This window comes from Sinocyclocheilus grahami, unplaced genomic scaffold, assembly GCF_001515645.1.
Source record: "Sinocyclocheilus grahami isolate Dianchi unplaced genomic scaffold, SAMN03320097.WGS_v1.1 scaffold655.1, whole genome shotgun sequence".
In the NCBI taxonomy this organism is placed as follows: Eukaryota; Metazoa; Chordata; class Actinopteri; order Cypriniformes; family Cyprinidae; genus Sinocyclocheilus; species Sinocyclocheilus grahami.
This window is the reverse complement of record NW_015505834.1, coordinates 897,610-917,332: the sequence shown is the minus strand read 5'-3', so window position 1 is coordinate 917,332 and position 19,723 is coordinate 897,610. Positions and strand designations below refer to the sequence as shown.

General features: G+C 37.7%; 2 protein-coding genes across 2 annotated transcripts in view; one reads left to right on the top strand and one right to left on the bottom strand.

Annotated features, from left to right (window-relative positions):
• The first annotated feature begins 1,033 nt into the window (after positions 1-1,033).
• Positions 1,034-3,592, top strand: kcnv2a (potassium channel, subfamily V, member 2a). Its single transcript, XM_016242371.1, has 2 exons — positions 1,034-2,587; positions 3,083-3,592. The coding sequence occupies exons 1-2, from the start codon at positions 1,274-1,276 to the stop codon at positions 3,323-3,325; spliced, it is 1,557 nt and encodes a 518-aa protein (XP_016097857.1). The 5' UTR covers positions 1,034-1,273; the 3' UTR covers positions 3,326-3,592.
• A 914-nt stretch (positions 3,593-4,506) lies between these two features.
• Positions 4,507-19,723, bottom strand: part of LOC107558704 (pumilio RNA-binding family member 3) — a 30,091-nt gene continuing 14,874 nt past the window's right edge. The window contains exons 5-18 of the mRNA XM_016242370.1: positions 18,113-18,188; positions 17,928-18,021; positions 17,785-17,851; positions 17,433-17,607; positions 17,218-17,321; positions 14,939-15,017; positions 14,757-14,855; positions 14,605-14,658; positions 13,859-13,939; positions 13,584-13,726; positions 13,225-13,447; positions 6,001-6,088; positions 5,701-5,791; positions 4,507-4,967 (exon numbers count right to left, since the gene is read on the bottom strand). Of these exons, the coding sequence (XP_016097856.1) occupies positions 4,841-4,967; positions 5,701-5,791; positions 6,001-6,088; positions 13,225-13,447; positions 13,584-13,726; positions 13,859-13,939; positions 14,605-14,658; positions 14,757-14,855; positions 14,939-15,017; positions 17,218-17,321; positions 17,433-17,607; positions 17,785-17,851; positions 17,928-18,021; positions 18,113-18,188 (1,501 nt within the window). The 3' untranslated portion in view covers positions 4,507-4,840. The remainder of the gene's footprint in view (positions 4,968-5,700; positions 5,792-6,000; positions 6,089-13,224; positions 13,448-13,583; positions 13,727-13,858; positions 13,940-14,604; positions 14,659-14,756; positions 14,856-14,938; positions 15,018-17,217; positions 17,322-17,432; positions 17,608-17,784; positions 17,852-17,927; positions 18,022-18,112; positions 18,189-19,723) is intronic.

Below are 19,723 nucleotides of genomic sequence, written 5' to 3'. Positions count from 1 at the left end.
GTGCAAAATTATATGTACTGATGCTTTAAAATCCTTTTCTATTGGTATGTCTCCTCATTTATCAATAATGTAAACAGGAATTCCATCAACAGCACCAAGAACTCCAGGAAAGCCCACACTCCTCATAAAAGTGGCTTGTTTTTGCAGCATGGTTTGATGGTCAGTTGGAAAGTCAATGAACTGCCATATAGTAGTGGCCAAAAGTGATGTCTGGCCTAGGAAATTTGACATCTTCACCTTTCATTCAAAAAATGTGTTAAAGATTTTGTAAGCATACTGCATAGTTAAACTTAAATTCAATTGTTTTAAACGCAATGACGCAATGAAACATACCAAATTGTGCGGTCATAATATCTGGCCATGCTGTCATACAAAGAAATAATGAACAAACAAGAGAACAAGAGAAGACCAATGAAATAACTGTAGTCAAAGCCAGATTTGCCAATTTAGCCATTTTTCACTAGATTTAGTGACATCCTCACCCCTTTTGAGACTTTTTTCAAAAGCCTAGCAGCAAATCAATTTCTTGGACAAACCTTATCTAGATTCCGAGACTCTCCCAATGATCTATATTTATATAGATCAGTGAACTCGAATTATGACGTCATTTAGCGACCCGTTTTTAGCTATTTTCAATTAAAAGCATTTGGCTACACTGGTCAGTGTTTTTTTTCCTTGTATTTTGATGGTTTAAGTGAAATGTAGCGTCATAAAAATTACTTTTGGCCATTGTTGTGTTTGGTGGGGTTAGTACCACAACAGTGCTTTTTAAAGATCTTACTATCCTATGCTGCATTTTTTCCAGTTTTCCAGCAAAAAAAAAAAAAAAAAGTAATTATAATTTCTGCAGTTAGAGCATTGATTTGTAGTAAATTTCTTACTTTCTGAAAGTAAATTCCTGTGAATAAATCTCTTTCCTACAAAAGATACAAAAATAATTGACATCTTGACGATCAAGTTTGTATCGTTTTATCAACTCCATATCATCATATAACTCCAATACATCATATCTTTGTTGGAAAGTGTGTGCAATATCCTCATATTCTATTGGAGATTGGTGAATGTACGGCGATGAAATACATCAGGGTTGGTGGAGAGTGTCTGGAAGAGGATCATAGCATTTAAACCTTTAAGCACTCAGATCCTCTCTGTCAGCAACATTAGTCGGTGGTGCTTTATTTGCTCAGGGGTCTGACTCAGAGGTATTAGAGCCATCTAATGCCTCTACACCCCCAGTAACCTGTGCATCTGCCAGGCTGAGAGGACTGGCACCATGATCAAGCTTAAACGCAGGAGGCAAAGCCTTTTTCCCAATTATAAACTTGGGGTCTCAGTCCCTGCTCCCAAGGATCCAGAGGATTCTGAGCTTCCTTTTGGTCAAAACAACTGGGTAAAACCATGGAATTCGATGCAGGAATTAAGTAAGGATATATATGACATCTATGCAGAGTATGAAGACGATGAAGAAGAGAGGTTGATGTTGACCCCCAGTAAACTGTCCTCTGCGACTAAGAACTACATGCTGAACATCAACGTAGGAGGCAAGGTCTACCAGATCTCTTACAGGGTAGCAGCAAAATATCCCAAAACAAGAATTGGCCGACTTGCAACGTATACGGACCACAACAGGAAACTCGATCTCTGTGATGATTACACCGTCCAGAACAATGAGTTTTTCTTTGACAGGGATCCAGACATCTTCCACAACATCTTTAACTTCTATAGGACTGGAGTTCTCTGGATCAAAGATGAATTGTGCCCACGCAATTTTTTGGAGGAGATCAACTACTGGGGTGTTCGTATCAAGAACACCCATCGCTGCTGCCGCATTTCGTTTGAGGAACGGCAAGATGAACTCAATGAACAGCTGAAGGTACAACGGGAACTCGAGGCAGAGGTGGAAACTGAGGAGCATGAGGACTTGTTTCAGGATATGGCTTTCGGCCATACACGTTTCCTCATTTGGAACATGATGGAGAAGCCCTTCTCATCGGTCACAGCCAAGCTCATGGCAGTGGCATCCAGTTTCTTTGTTCTGGTATCACTCGTGGCTATGACTCTCAATACGGTAGAGGAAATGCGATATACGACGACCACCGGCCAGCTGAGTAGGAAGACCTCCTGTGAGTATGTTGAGACTTTCTGCATTGCATTTTTTACCATGGAATATCTGCTCCGGCTTGTGTCCACACCCGATCTCAAACGCTTTGGAAGGAGCATGCTGAATGCTGTGGACCTGATTGCAATCCTTCCATTATTTCTTCAAATGATCTTAGAGTGTTTTGAGAATGAAGACTATGGGAAACATGGTAGCGATATTGAGACTGTAGGACGGGTTGGTAAATTGGGGCAAGTTCTCCGCATCATGCGTCTCATGAGGATATTTCGTATCCTAAAACTAGCACGTCACTCAACTGGACTTCGAGCTTTTGGCTTCACACTCCGGCAATGCTACCAACAAGTGGGCTGTCTTTTCCTCTTCATTGCAATGGGAATTTTCACGTTCTCTGCCATGGTCTATACCGTAGAGCATGATATGCCTCAAACAAACTTCACCAGTATTCCACATGCATGGTGGTGGGCAGCTGTAAGTACACATTTTTTCAAGGTTATTTCTGGCATAAGTGGTACTTCGGTATCAGGATATTGTGATGGTATCAGGAATGCAATGATACTTTAGTATACACCATGGTACTGAATGATTATCCATATACTATGGGATATACATGGTACTCCAAAATACTTCTATGATTATGATGGTATATCTAAGGTACATGTCCAAAAATCATTGTAACATCATGATAGTTTCTTCTTTCTGTAAAGTACTGACAGAACCAGAGAACCTGGTGTCTGTCTGCTATAATGCTATTAAATGCTTCCTCACAACTGTGATAAGTCCAAGTGGAGTATTGCATCTGTCGTCAATGTGTAATCCCATAATGCGCTTCTTTAGAATAATGATGTTGTTTATTTTTGGCATATGAGAATTAGTGACTGATTTTTTATTAAATCTTAAAAGATTGTGCGTCATTAGTCCATTTTACTGGCACACTCAAGTATTTCTCATGTATTTTTTCCACAGGTGAGCATCTCCACTGTGGGCTATGGCGACATGTTTCCAGAGACTCCTCTGGGCAGGATTTTTGCATTTGCGTGCATCTCGTTTGGAATTATTCTCAACGGCATGCCAATCTCCATCCTGTTCAATAAATTCTCAGACTACTATTCAAAGCTGAAAGCCTATGAATACACCTCCTCTTTAAAGAATCGTGGCAAAGTGAGGTTTGTGAAAAGGGCTGCGAAGAAGTTTTCAGAATGTTTTTAGGTTGCCATGTGCTGACCTACACTTTCCATCCACTGACTGATTTTTAATTCATGGACTTGGTGGTCTTCTTTTCCAAACCAACCAGACCAATTAAGTAACTATCTTCAAACAAATTAGCCACTGCTTGCTTTTGTGCTGCTGGATACATGCATATTGGGAAACTTTTGTACTATAAACAAAAGTAATTTATTTTAAAACGAACCAACGTTCGTTTTTAGGCTGCTCTTACAAGGATGCCGTTAATAAATACTTGCCTTGGCACAACTATTTAATTGTCTAAGATCAATTGTTTCATATTATTACTTTATGGCACAGTAAAAATCAAGTTTTTTTTTTTTTTAAACAATGTCATTAAAAATAACCATTGCTACCACTATGGGCAATGTTAAAACAAAAGGAAGTAATCCAGGGTAGACAAACACTGTTTCAAATAATCAGTTGAAGGTTATAATATCTGGCTGAACACAAGCTCAGCTTCAATACTTTTTTATATATCTATGTATAATTTTGTAAAGGCATTTGTGTAAGTTTCAATCAAGAAAAGCCGATTTATGATTTACATCAACTGGCTTCCTCTGGAAGCACTCTGAGCAGGACAGATTGCAAACAGATTTCCTATAAGGTTAACTTCTGTACTGGCAGGGCTATTTGGCAACAACTTGCAGTGCTTTAAAAAAATCAGAACTGACATCCTCACTACAATAGCTTGGTGTGCTGTGTGACAATTACAAAAACTTGTTGATTTAATAAAGGGTGGCCATTGTGACGTCCATAAGAATGTAGACAACTAGAATGTAATTAAATCTGAAAAGCATACTCATGCAGGCATTGATAATCCTTGAAAGATTAATCCTTGGGGATCATTGAAGTCCCAAGGACAGATGGAAGTAGAGCGGGGCTACAAAATTAATTTTCAAGCACGCATACATGCCTCCATATTCAAAACTACCATTTTTATATTTTATCTATATATTTTTTATTTTTAAGATTGTACTATTTCTACTATTCTATTATTATAATTATTATTTAAATACAAGCTAATATAAAATATTCTTCAAAAGTAATTCATTCAGAATCTGCATTACATTTATAGTTAATGCATTAATGTATAGAAATCTCTGGATTGTATTTCACCTCAAAAATCAAAAGAAAAAAATGTATAAAAAGAGTCGTATGTCCGTTGATACATTTTCATAATTAAGCACATTTCCTCCTAAGTTTCTCGAAATAGAAGTGAAAATCAGAATTGGCATTTTTTAATCAGCATATATTAAATGTTGTGCAAGAAATATTATCATAGCATTTCTGTCCACATTATAGCATCATTTGCTTAATTTTCATGAAAATGTTTCCATTGATTTTTGGGGTGAAATATAACCTGTATAGACATGTTCTTGATTGGTTTCATGAGATTAAAAAGAAAAATTATAATAAAATAAACAATTTTTGTGTCTTTTGTATTTACATACATCAGTTTAAAAATGAAAAAACTAACAAAACAACTGATTTGGCAGATCAGGCCAGTTTTTCAAGCAGAACCTCAACTCCTTTCGAGTTCTGGATCTTCTGTAGTTCAGGAAAGATGGATTTCAGCATAACTTCCACTTCTTCAGCAACACTTTCATCTGCACTCTGGAGAAGGCTGTGGAAACACAATGAAAACCCCAAAAAGCAGCTGAAACCTCAATCAAATACAATGAACCATTTCACAGATCCACTCATACGTTAAACGTGTCTCTGCATACAGCAGGGGGTTCATTTATTTCCTATTTGACTGGTGGGAAAATGACATCAGAATAAACAAACAGTCTAGGCTAAAAATATAAAGAAACATCTCTCACTGCTTAAAGTCTTAGGGAGATTATAAGAGGTCACGCACAAAGACTGAGGCTGAGTTGGGGAGTGGAAAGAACCCATAATCCTTTGCGGCATGTAACTCAAGGGTTTGCCGATTTCAATGGCAGCTGGGAGCCACAGTTTATTAGCATACAGACAACAGCATAGAATAATGAAGCAGGACTGTGGCAGATGTGCTTAACCTAAAGCTCACTGTAGGGAATTCCCCCAGCTAATAATCATGGTTTAAAAGACAGCGTGATGGAAAAGCAGCAAATTTGCTGCGATAGAGAGCTTGGGATGTCATAGTATAAGCACTTTTGGAGGCTTTGTAAAGGAGGGGCTTTAAACATGAATGATTGCACAGGGATGTTCTTCTGTGTGTATTCAGTATTTAACCAGCGCTCACAGAACAATGGCTGCTGTGCTATTTTACGCCCACCAATTCAAAAGCAAGTTTTCTATCTTACCAGAGTGCATAAAAGGGAGTGTATTTTGTTATTTTTAGATCCGTTCATTTGTGAAGGTCATAAACTTACCAACAAAGAACAATGGCACCACGGTTGACTAAAGCCCACGTCTTGAGGTTCTCCAACCCCACCTTCTCCAGAAGAATCCTGGAAAAACGCTCTGGGGAATAAAATAAGTCAGGACAGGCCAGTAAAACATTTGTTCGCATTGGAAAACTGCTCAATTGGTTTTTATTAGCAAGTTTACATAAAGAAAATGACTTCTAAGAATGGAAAAGGAAATCCAAAAGTATTCTCAAAATTCCCATCAAGCTTTTAAACTCAAAGCTGTGATCCTGAGTGTGTCAGGGTTTGACATTTTGTACTTGCCTTCTCTCTCTGCCTCCTTCATCTTAGCATCCTGCTCAATCAACCATTTCAACACCAGATGACCAGCGGGGTGTTCTGCCATATGAAGCTACAGGAAACACAATTATCAAACCATTACTATAAAAAAAATAAAAATAAATAAAACATGAAACCCTGTAATGCTTCAAACATTTCTACAAAAAAAAAATTCTGCCATATGAAGCTACAGGAAACACAATTATCAAACCATTACCATAAAAAAAATAAAAATAAATAAAACCTGAAACCCTGTAATGCTTCAAACATTTCTACAAAAAAAAATAAAAAATAGACTCCAGAATAAAGACCCACTACTTAATGCATTAACTAACATTAACTAATAAGCAATACCTCTGCTTCAGTATTTATTAATATTTGCTATTGTTAGTTAATAAAAATACAACTGTTTATTGTTAGTTCACATTAGCTCAAGACCATTCAATAATATGAACAGATAGTTTAGTTTGGGGACCAATTCTCACAATTAACTGACTTTTGCCTCAATGAACTCCTAATCTAGTTAGTAAGTTAGTTGTTAAGTTTAAGAGATCAAAAATATGGTCATGCAGAATGAAGTATTAATGTGTTTTGTAAGTTCTAATAATGCATGCTAATAAGAAACTAGTTAATAGTGAGAACTGGTCTCTAAAGTGTTACCATAAATTTTGAAATTAAGATGAACAATTGTTTTAGAAGTATTTTCACTGTTAGTTTGTGCCATGAATGCAGCATTTTTTAAATGAAGATAATCAGGGGTTTAAGCAAAAAAAAAAAAAATCCTAAGCCTGAACTTTTTTCCGGGGGTTGCAGGGGCGGACACATACACAGGGTTATTTGGCTGCAAAAAAAAAGAAGAAAAAAAAAGAAAATTATTTTCCTTGAAACTAACTAGTAACATATATGCCCTTGCCATTAGCCCGTTTGTGCCATGAATGCAGCATTTTTTAAATGAAGATAATCAGGGGTTTAAGCAAAAAAAAAAAAATCCTAAACCTGAACTTTTTTCCGGGGGTTGCAGGGGCGGACACATACACAGGGTTATTTGGCTGCAAAAAAAAAAGAAAAAAAAAAAAGAACATTATTTGGAAAATTATTTTCCTTGAAACTAACTAGTAACATATATGCCCTTGCCATTAGCCTTGGCTCAGACTACAGATTATGGTGGGATATTTGAAACAGCAATACCGGGAAAGGTTACTCACTATAATGCAAACACATGTAACATTTAGGATGCTTTTGATATCAAGTTTTGCTGGTTATATTTGTCCTTGACATGGTACAAGATGACCTACAATTTAAAACATGAAATTTCTGAAATTGCTTTGTTCAAAAGAAATAATTGTAAATGAAACACCAGGAAATGAATATAAAATAGGAAATATACAAAGACCGTTTACTACAGAAAACTGCAGTACAGTTCAGTTCAATTAACAACAACAAAATAAAATGCTCCAAGAACTGGTAACTTAAACAGGGTTTGTACAGATACTGCAAAATGAAATTCCAGGACTTTCAAGGACTTTTCAAGCACTACTCTTTTGGTTTTCAAGGACTAAAATCAGATCTCACTTATCACTTATCAAAAAATATTGTTATTGGCTTTCAAATTCTAATATATAAACTAATAAAACAAATGGTACAAATAAAGTGCTGCACATGCAAAGAATGCAATGGCTGTGGCAACTTTAACATTTGAAAGGATGCTATGGCAAAGTTATTGCTTTCCTTATTCAACCTGATTTTTTTTCACGAGTATATGATTGACCTGAAGAATGAAAGCTATGCTATATCATACACTTGGAAAATTATGAGCTATATCACTGCTCAGACACTAGGGCTGTGACAAACTTATCTCATAGAACGAGACAATGTTTTAATACTTTAAGAAATATTTGAATGACAAAATATTTGTCTTTTAATTACAAAAAGTAGAACAATGCAGTTATATTTTGAAATGTTTTAAATCTAGGGCTTAACTAACAATTATTTTGCTAATCAAGTAATCTACTGATTATTCTGACAATTATGTTTTAGTAATACAAATAGAACTAAGTGAAAAACAGGCTTTAATATGACTATATTTATATATAAAGTAACGGTGAGGCAATATTAACTAACTCAAATAAAGTATCAAAACCAAGTATATGGTTTTATTGGACAACTGTTAAATACATAATGTAATATTATAACAAATACCTGCAGAGGGCGCCAACGGCCTGGTGATGTTTCATGTGATTCAACAACGTTTAAATCCATTTAATTGCAATATTTGGCCACATGCAAAGGGAGAAACTTTCATTTTGAAATCGTGATCTACAATAAATCGCATATTTAGAAATATGTTGATGTATTCTGTGTTGGCATAGGTTTATAAATGACTTAAGTTACAAATTAAGTGAGATAATGCACAGTTTTCCCAGATGAATGTTAAGCAACCCAAACTCACCGCATATGCAGAGGAAGAGTTTAGCCCCTTTCACACATACAGTCTTCACTGGTAAATTGCTGTTAAGAGATCATGTGTGAACAGGACCTAGGGCTGCACAATTAATCAAAATTAAATTGCAAAGGCAATAAATCGCGATTAGGAAGAAGCTGCGATTATCATGCGTATCTTTGAGTGAAGCACAGTTCTGTGATCTGTAGTAAATCTCCATCCGAAGGCCAGAGGGCACTCTTGCGCTGAAAATCCAAATATGCCCCGAAGAAATGCCATGAAATGCCTATCGCTTCAGCTGAATAAACAGAATATTTAACTTCTTCATTGATTCAACGTGACTAATAAACACACGACTACGGGAATATATATATATATATATATATATATATATCTTATTATTATAATTTTCATCATCAAAATATATCTATAATGAAATGTTAATCGACATAGCCATTATCACTGCTTAGAATACAATGAAATATTGCGTGCCTTATTCTGTGTAAGAAGCCACATCATCTCACAGAAGGATTTATTTCAAACACTCGACTGACGTTATGAAGTGAGTTTGGAGTAAAAACATGTAATTAAATGTGGTATTTTCACGTGCTCTCAGATGGAGCAGCATTTACTACACAGTATTCACTGTATCACTGACTAGCTACGCAAACAGCTGTCACTATCGCCAAACAATTTCATAATCCTACAATTATGAACGCGATTTTGCATAGCCTGTCAGAGAACTACGGCTCTGTGTAGTAAATGCTGCTCCATCTGAAAGCAGGTGATGGAGATTTACTACTAATCACAGAACCGGCTTTACTGACAAAATGTGCATGGCAATCGCGATTAATCGCGTTCGATTAATCGTGCAGCCCTAACAGGACCTTTTCAAAACTACAGGTAAATCTGTTCTGCCAATCCTTATGGAGATGACGTGATTACTCGGAGCTGTTTACAAAGCTCCGTTAATTATATACAAAATAGCGTTTCTATATAAATATGGCTCTAGATGGAAATCTTTGACCATTGCGCCTCGCAGCTTTTTATGACCAAAAAAGCCTGCTTGGCTAGTAATGTTAGTTTGGTGGAGAGTGAAAGCGGTGTTCCTCTCATACACTGGTAGGCGAACTCATTAACTTGAACGTGATAAGGTTTTTTTTTTTTTTTTTAATGGAGCAGCCCTCTACGAACACCTTGGCAATTGAATCGCCATTGGCTAGCATTTTTGTTTACTTGCCAGACTGATATACAGTGGGTACAGATATACAGTGGGTACATTTGAGTCCAGCTGTGTTTGATTATACTGATTGGACTTGATTAGGAAAGCCACACACCTGTCTATATAAGACCTTACAGCTCACAGTGCATGTCAGAGCAAATGAGAATCATGAGGTCAAAGGAACTGCCTGAAGAGCTCAGAGACAGAATTGTGGCAAGCCACAGATCTGGCCAAGGTTACAAAAAAATTCTGCTGCACTTAAGGTTCCTAAGAGCACAGTGGCCTCCATAATCCTTAAATGGAAGACGTTTGGGACGACCAGAACCCTTCCTAGAGCTGGCCGTCCAGCCAAACTGAGCTATCGGGGGAGAAGAGCCTTGGTGAGAGAGGTAAAGAAGAACCCAAAGATCACTGTGGCTAAGCTCCAGAGATGCAGTCGGGAGATGGGAGAAAGTTGTAGAAAGTCAACCATCACTGCAGCCCTCCACCAGTCGGGGCTTTATGGCAGAGTGGCCCGACGGAAGCCTCTCCTCAGTGCAACACACATGAAAGCCCGCATGGAGTTTGCTAAAAAACACCTGAAGGACTCCAAGATGGTGAGAAATAAGATTATCTGGTCTGATGAGACCAAGATAGAACTTTTTGGCCTTAATTCTAAGCGGTATGTGTGGAGAAAACCAGGCACTGCTCATCACCTGCCCAATACAGTCCCAACAGTGAAGCATGGTGGTGGCAGCAAGATGCTGTGGGGGTGTTTTTCAGCTGCAAGGACAGGACGACTGGTTGCAATCGAGGGAAAGATGAATGCGGCCAAGCACAGGGATATCCTGGACGAAAACCTTCTCCAGAGTGCTCAGGACCTCAGACTGGGCCGAAGGTTTACCTTCCAACAAGACAATGACCCTAAGCACACAGCTAAAATAACGAAGGAGTGGCTTCACAACAACTCTGTGACTGTTCTTGAATGGCCCAGCCAGAGCCCTGACTTAAACCCAACTGAGCATCTCTGGAGAGACCTAAAAATGGCTGTCCACCAACGTATATATATATAATGTTTGTTCGTAAAATGGCACAGTTTTTTAAATATCTGAAAGTACACTCTTAACATCAGTCTGTCAAGCATTATAATATGAGAATCAATATTATTTAATGATAGAACTTTAGTAGTTAGAATTAAAACTTGATAATCATGTATGAATGCATATTAGTCATTTTAACTGAACTTCGGACTGGTGGTGGTGCTTTTTTGGTCATTCAGTGTTTCTGTAAAAAAAAAAAATTGGGGAAAAACTAACAAAAAATACTGATAAGATAACAATTATACGAATTCTACTAATAAGAACAATATAAAACACACCAAGGATTAATGAGCTACTGGATTCATGAATATTAATCAGGTTGTGTGCGTTCGCTCGAACTGATTTGCTGAAATCAAAACAGGGACGATAATAGGTGAGCGCCAGCCAATGAGATTGCCGTTTGCGCATTAGTTCCCCCCACTACCGGAAAACCCGGCAGTTCTTAAAAGCTGAAGAATTCCAAAGGAACTCTGTTATTTTGACAGCAAAATACAACAAAGAATATCGTTTACATGTAGCGCGCAAAATTCTCTCTCTCCCTCTCGTCGTTGTGCACCTTCACACTAGAGTTTACGGTATGTTAAATACAGGTGCATTGCACATCCATTCAGATGAACTGAAAAACAGCACAGATCCAAGTGTTGCCAATTTGGGGATTTTGTCGCCAAATTTAGCTACTTTCTCATTGTAGCTGCAGCTTTTTTTTATTTTTTGCGACAAGGAGCTATTTTAGCTATATTTAAATAAAACTAACGATTTTTTGGAGATTTTTTATTTTACCCTGTCGTAGGCCCGTGGCCTCTCACGTTTGCTCTCAATCATGCCAACAGGTGCGTTCGACTTCATGCAGCACTGCGCAGACCGATCGGCGGCTGACTTGAAGATGCCGGTTAGAAATTTAGTCCGACTTGAACCGACGCCACGTCACTGTCACGTGTGGCATCAAAGTATCGCAATAACGTTTCGAGAGCACCCGGCAGATTCAGCTGGCACAGCTTTTTCAGAGCGACTGCAGGAGTGCTGATGACGACACAGCTGTTTCACGATTGGCCAAATTCACCGCGACAACAATGACGTGTGTTTCTAACATCTTCAAATCCAATACTGCTCATAAATCTGTGTTTTTAGAACAGTAAAAGCTTTTTTACTGTAGTCGCAATGTTATATTGAGTCACGTTTATCATGAAAGCATATATACCCCCACTTTATTAGTATTTAAATAGTATATATTTACGTTGAACTTTATTCTTGAACAGATGGCGCTGTATTAAGCAGTATATAAAAAGTGTTTCTGTTGCTCATGAAAGTGTTTCTGAAACATCTGTGTATTTGACAAATATCGCATTTAATTCACCTCATCTGTGATAGAGTAACACCGTGTGAGCGTCACTAACGGGAGCAGAAAGTGTCCGGCTTGACGGCTCCATTTTCAACTCCGACCCGGACTGCAAGCGGCTACTCTCGTTGATCGCCGTCTGTAGCCGTGCTTCAAGTCGAACGCACCTATTATAAGCATCAATCAAGATGGCGGAGAAAAAAAATGTACATCTTGTTTTAACCAAGGACACAAAAGTTATACCACAATTCATGCACAGTCATGTCAACCAGATAATGAGAAAGAGACACAGTGCATCATCGTGTCATGTGTGCTGGGATGCAGTATTTTGCACTTTGTAGTAATAGAGTGTGTTGACAAACAAGTTTGTATGAATAAAGTTTTTGTTTTTGGAGAATCATAATATCTCTTATCTGTTGTATTTGAGCAGGACAGGGATGCACTTTGGTGACACATAAAACAAATTACCAACATTATGTGTCTTTTGTGTCTTTCAATAATTTCCATCATGTTTGATGTGCTTGCAGAGCACAGGCATTTCCTAATTTCACTTCAGAATTTTTTGTTATACTTAATCTTTTGTTATATTTTTTATACTGTCATCATTTGTAAAGTATATATATATATATTTACTTCATATTACCTTCATATTTGGCGAGACTTTTGAGGGTGGTTCTAGAGATTTTCTGAGGGAGGGGTTTGGCATCACTGCACAGATCGCTTGACGGAGAGTGAAACTCTGAAGCGCTCAGTCAGAGTGTTCGGCGAGTGAAAGTATATCTGAGCTAAACTTATACTCAGCCTCCAACTCACACACTGGCGAGTAAAATCTGAGAATTTATTAGCAATTGGCTAATATTAGACATAATTTAGTTGCCCAGAGTGAAGATTTAGTCGCATATGCGAGTGATTTACTCACAATGTAGAGAGGGTTGTGTAGGAGGACTAGGCTATCTTATTTTCCCGCAGTTAAACGGCACACGCCGGAGATCCGGCACGGTGCCGGAGAACTTTAAGCCCTGGATAATGTTATTTAAAAATAAACTTGAATAAATTAATGAATGGCGATTCAATTGCCAAGGTGTTCATAGAGGGTTGTCAGTATTATGGCAGAAACTCGTAGATTCATTACCTCGCCATCTTCTCCGCCCGGTATGAGGGGTTCGGCTGCCTGAGCCGCCACAGCCTCCATGGCAGGTCTGAGATCGCCGATGGCGGCGCCCAGGAGGTCCCTCACAGCCACGCTACACGCTTTATCCAGGACCATAGACTGAGTGTTCTTACACAAGTACTTCAGCAGAGGAGGAGACACGGCCTCCAGCAGCTCTGTCCTCCTGATCACAACATCCTTCTTACTATAAGAGGAAAAACATATGCTTCAGCATCATCCTTTATTTTCCATCTGACACTGTTTTAGGGCTGTGGTTGACACTTATGAGCCAAATGCAGTACATGTCAATAGAAGACAGGACATTTTCTCATGTGACATACCTGTGTGCATTGCCGTCACCTTTCTCAAGCACCTGAATGATCTCAGGTAAGAGATGGGCTGGGTTTCTTGGGCTCAGCAGGTAAAGCAGCACCTTTTTACCATATTTATTGCTGATTATTTCAGATAGGGAACAAACCATTTCCTGAGAGTAAAATAAACATTATATTAGAAATATTAAATTATTCAAATATTTGAAATAAGACAGATAAACCATCAACTATTAAATAAATAATATCTAACTTGAAAGAAACTAAAGAAACTAAAGAGCACTTACTGAGATGATCATTTGTTTAACCAACTTGGTGTCATCGATGCAATCAAATGCAGCCAACAGTACAAGATGAGCATATTCACCCTGAAAATACATAAATGAATCTTTTTTTACTCATGTAATACATGTGATGGACTAAAATTAATCCATTAACTGGGTGAATCTCACGAAAACTGTCAATGAGATATATATATATATATATATATATATATATATATATATACAGTGGGTACGGATATATATATATATATATAAAATTTTAATTTTTTTGGGAATCTGCAATACTTTTTTCAGGATTCTTTGATGAATAAAAAGTTTAAAAGAACAGCATTTATTCAAAATAGTAATCTTTTCTAACAATACAAGTCTTTGCCATCACTTTTGATGAATTTAAAACATCCTTGCTGAATAAAAATATGAAAAATAAAATTAAAAAAGAATGAATAAAAATTTACTGACCCCAAACTTTTGAATGGTATAGTTAAAAAAAGATTACTATTTTAAATAAATGCTCTTCTTTTTAACTTTTTATTCATCAAAGATGCTATTTTACATCATAATAATATTTCACAATATTACATTTATTTCTGTATTTCTGATTAAATAAACACAGCCTTTCTCTGAGCATAAGAAATTTCTTTAGAAAACAATAAAAATCTTACGGATCCCAAACGTATGAATGGCAGTGCAATCTAGACTTCTGTGATATTCACCCATTCTTACTGTATAGATAAGGAAGGGCAGCTTACCATTGCAAACTTTGCAATGTATGATTTCATCGTTTTTACTATAACTTTTCGGTCCTGAAAAAAAAGAAAAGAAAAAAAGAGCATTGACAAAAAACCATGTCAAACAGCAGCAATCATGTTGTCTAAAATGACATGTTTAAAAGAGTGCTAACCTTGGGAGTGCCATGCCATAAACAGTGCATGGTGACTCTGGCTCCGTCATGTGTGTGAGCCATGTACACGACCGACTCTCTGATGGACTCGATCACCTCCTGAAGGACGTCACACCACAACAGACATTAAACAGCAAGCAGCAGCAAATACACTGGTGGTCATCTCTGGTCACAACACTCACCATTCTCCGTTTGGCTGGAGCGTGCTCAAAGAAGTCCAGAAAAACTTTGTGGACCAATGAATGTTTAATGACGGCCTCCCTGTAGAGGGACCGTAATGCATTAAAGGGATAGTTCACCCAAAAATGAAAATTTGATGTTTATCTGCTTACCCCCAGGACATCCAAGATGTAGGTGACTTTGTTTCTTCAGTAGAACACATTTGATGATTTTTAAGTCCAACCGTTGCAGTCTATCAGTCGTATAATGCATGGCAATGGTAACAAAATCTATGAGAGTAAAAAAAACATGCACAGACAAATCCAAATTAAACCCTGCGGCTCGTGACGACACATTGATGTCCTAAGTCACGAAACGATCGGTTTGTGCCAGAAACTGAACAGTATTTATATAATTTTTTACCTCTAATACACCACTATGTCCAACTGTCTTTGGGTGCGCGCACGGCATCCGGTGTGTGAGGTGTGTACGCACTCCGGCGTAGTTTACGCAAGCGCCGGAAGTGATCTCTCGCACGTATACGTCACTCATTGTTTACACAGTGCACAGTCATTGTAGGTACGACGGCTAATCAAAATGGTACTTATTTGCGCTTATCCGGATTGCTCAAACCGACTTAAACTAAAAGATTATGTTCTCTCGCGCGAACTCATTTGGGAGTGGCGACTTTCCACGTATTCCCAACTTCTGAGCCTGCTCGCCTGAAGTTATGGTTGATTGCTCTTCGGCTGGATATCAACACACCCATTAACGTAAACTACGCCAGAGCGCGTACACACCTCACGCACCGGATGGCGTGTGCGCGCCCAAAGACAGTTGGACATAGTGGTGTATTAGAGGTAAAATATGATATAAATACTGTTCAGTTTCGGGCACAAAACTATCGTTTCGTGTCTTAGGACATCAATGTGTCGTCACGAGCCGCAGGGTTTAATTTGGATTTGTCTGTGCATGTTTTTTTACTCTCATAGATTTTGTTGCCATTGCCATGCATTATACGACTGATAGACTGCAACGGTTGGACTTAAAAATCATCAAATGTGTTCTACTGAAGAAACAAAGTCACCTACATCTTGGATGTCCTGGGGGTAAGCAGATAAACATCAAATTTTCATTTTTGGGTGAACTATCCCTTTAATACACCCAAAGATTACATATTAAGAGAAAACTGAATCACATGCCAGTACTGATGGACGGTATTAACCCCTGTTCACACCAAAAATGATAACTATAAAGATAACTATAAAGATAACAATATTAGCGTCCACACCAGCAAACAATATCGTCTGTTTATTCTAAGCACACGCTCGTCTGCCGCTTTACATTTTTTAGCTCGTTACAGCAGGATGGATTCTGATTGGCTGTCAATTTTTTATCATTCATCAGCTGGAGAAAAATCGTTTTGAATGTGATTCCAACGATATCGTTTCTCTTTGTCTTTATCGTTATAGTTGTGGTGTGGACTTTGCTATTCTTTAATATTGAGAACGATTTTTAGAACTATATCTTTATCGTTATCTATATAGTTATCGTCCTTGGTGTGAACGGGCCTTTACTCTTGTAGCATTTATGCATATTCTGAATTTTATTTTTATATTTAGTTTTCTTTTACATGTTAGCAATTTTACTATGTGCTTTTGATATTTTTATTTTTAATGTTTGTATTTGGCCCTAATTTATTACAGTTTTAGTAATTTAATACTTCAAATAACCCTATTTTAAATTCAGTTACTTGCTCTCACAACATTTCTCATTTTCATTGATGTTTTTCATCTAATAATTATATTTCATTTCAGCTTCACTTCAATGAATGAAAAATTATTTTGTTTTTAACTTAGGTGTTACATAATAAAACTTTTTTGCAGTGATTTGAGAATTGTCATTTCTCTGTTAGAATCATCACAATCATATTTGCTTCGAGTTCATTAAATAAAAAATATAAATAATAAAATAATAATTCATTAAATAAATAAAATAATTTAAAAAAAAATACAGACTTAAAAGATTTGTACTTAATTCATTAAATTAACCAACTGATAAATACATTTTATTTTACATAATACATAATGCATTTTATAATATATAAACCACATTTCTTCCAAGTAGGATTTCTAGCAAAAATAACTTGGGTAGCGATGTATTCAGTCACAGTGATCTAACATCTTGACCCAAACAAAAAACTCACCATGTGTACATAAATATAGCAATTAAAAATAAACCGCAGACAATAAAAAAAAAAAAAATGCAAAACTGATTTCAGTAGACAGCCCTAAAAACTCACTTCTGTGCCATTGGTGTGAGGATCTGCTTCATTTCATCCATGATGCTCTCGAATTTCTCTGGATTTGCTTTCAAAACCTTGTTTAATGTTGGACAAACTGAGGACTGCAAAAAAGAACATGTTATCACCATCGTTGCGGACAACTAACACACTGATCTTTCTATGACCTTCAGAAACAAAGCTTCCAAGAACCCAGCAGCTCAGAGCTCAAGTACCTTGCAGACTTGGAATGTGTTTCCGTAGAGCTCCTCGGTGAGCATGAGTCTCTGGGACAGGACGGCCTTGTTGTTGTAAGCGTACTCGACTACTGAAGACGCCTCGGAGTGCCTGAGCATCTGCCTGACGTTCCCCTTAAAAGCTGACATCACTGCCCCCACCTGCTGTTTACTCCTACAGGACAAATCCATATTATTTAACATTTCCTCTTTGAGTGGATCATAAAATCATGGATCGTTCTCATTCTGAATCAAGTCAAACAATGTAAACACTTTTAGGAGAGAATGTTATTTAGTCCATGTTTTTCAGAATAACTGCATTATAATTTACTGAGAAACTGACGTGACTTACCCATACATTAGAAACTTTTTCACAATGTTTCTTGCATATTTCGATTTACTCAACTCCACAAGGTGCTCTAGAAAGTGAAAAGGATTAGGAGAGACAATCACTTCACATAAATTCAGTTTCATTGCACTGATGAGAAGACCAACCTTTGAGTTCATCGAAGACCTCCTGTCTCTGCTCATCACTGCCAAACTGAATAAAGCACTGAAGCACTCGGGTGGAATCATGAGCAAAGGCAATCTATCAAAGAAAAGGCAAGCGTTTTACAATAAAATATTGATATATCATTTCAAACAGTGAATGCTCAGCTTAATAAAGAGGTTTTACTTACTGTTTTAATATTTCCCTTCACAAGTCTCTGTAGTTCTTTCATCAGTCTGGTCCTTTTTTGCTTGTCACAGTCCTTCCTGTATTTCCACAAAACACATAGATGTGAGTGTTTCTTCAAACTTGGCACTTTTATGTCTCAGGTTTTTGTCCTATAATGTTTATTTTAAAAGGGTCATATTATGCTGTTAAAAAGAACATTATTTGGTGTAATGAAATGCGTTTATGCGGTTTAAGGTTAAAAACACATTATTTTCCACATACTGTACATTATTGTTTCTCCTCTATGCCCCGCCTTCCTGAAACGCATAGATTTTTACAAAGCTCATCGTTCTGAAAAGTGAGGTGTGCTCTGATTGGCCAGCTATCCATTGCGTTGTGATTGGCCGAATACCTCAAGCGTGTGACGGAAATGTTACGCCCCTTACCATACTGTGACGCCGTCCGGCCGGAGCGACGAGACAAAAACATTAAAACCCATTATAAACGAGGCATTTGTTGCATCCAGTGGGGACATAATTATGGATTATAATGACTTGTACTGTCTTTTTACGCGTTGTGTTGCATCGCGCCACATAAACATAAAACCATGTCTGCCTCAGATTCAGACAACTTCTCAAGTCTGGGCTCTTTAAATTGACACTGACCTGTCTCACGACTTTCAGAGAGATCTTTTCGACAGGCGGTGGACTGAGACAGGGAACGGCTAGCGACCGCATCATCATCCGGACTTTCCAAGGTGTCCCCAACAGTCAGCAGTAGATTAAGAGTTGGAGTTGTGCGAGCCTGCACCTCCAGCTGCAACAAACTGAACTGGTGCTGAAGGGTTTTAAACCGAAGCTCTTGCTGGGCATATTCTTGACTCCTTTGAGTTTCCCGGGCATCCATGTTTGCCATATGTGCTCGGAACAGGCCTGTCAAGTCAGCACGCGTTGGCTCTCTACTTTCAGGCTCTATATCACCAGCCTCTCTCACATCCTTTGCCACTCCATCCTCCCCCAGCTCCTGCAATGCGTCTTCAGGTTCCTCTACCAGAGCAGTCCTTGGGGCTGCTTTCCGTCATCCCCGATTCATGGGGCATAGAGCTCGATGTTCAAAAAAACAGAGGAAAAGGGAGAGGAGAAAAAAGTTATTTTTAGGAAACTATGCCTCCTACTGGTAGATCCCACCGCTGCCACCACTTGTCAGGGACCCAGCAGTCAAAAAAAAATTAGTAGGCATAGGAAAAACGAGCTTCCCAAAAAAACTATATTTTTAATTAATCAAAACAAACCTTCACAAGTTTAAAGCAGAAAATCAAAATTCAAAAAAATCAAATAAACTGACTTAGGCCTATAAAAGAGGTCAACAGAACAAAACTGAACTCAAAATAACAGAGCATGACAAACAAACTGAACTGACCTAACAAATGACACCATAAGAACACATTTATACAACTGGACTAGCCCATGTTCCACACAAGAGGGGGAAAAAAACTACAACATACAACAACAAACAAATATCAAACTATTTAAATAGTTGAATTAAAGATTAAATATAAATCTTGAAAAGAAGTCTAAACCAAAATTCCATTAAGAAAGTGAAACATAAGAAAACAATGCCCATTTAGACAACT

Bases quoted from the DNA above. Each gene is read 5' to 3' on its own strand.
- kcnv2a (XM_016242371.1), top strand. From the start codon at position 1,274: ATGATCAAGCTTAAACGCAGGAGGCAAAGCCTTTTTCCCAATTATAAA. The intron at 2,588-3,082 runs GTAAGTACACAT...TTTTTTCCACAG, and splicing joins ATGCATGGTGGTGGGCAGCT to GTGAGCATCTCCACTGTGGG.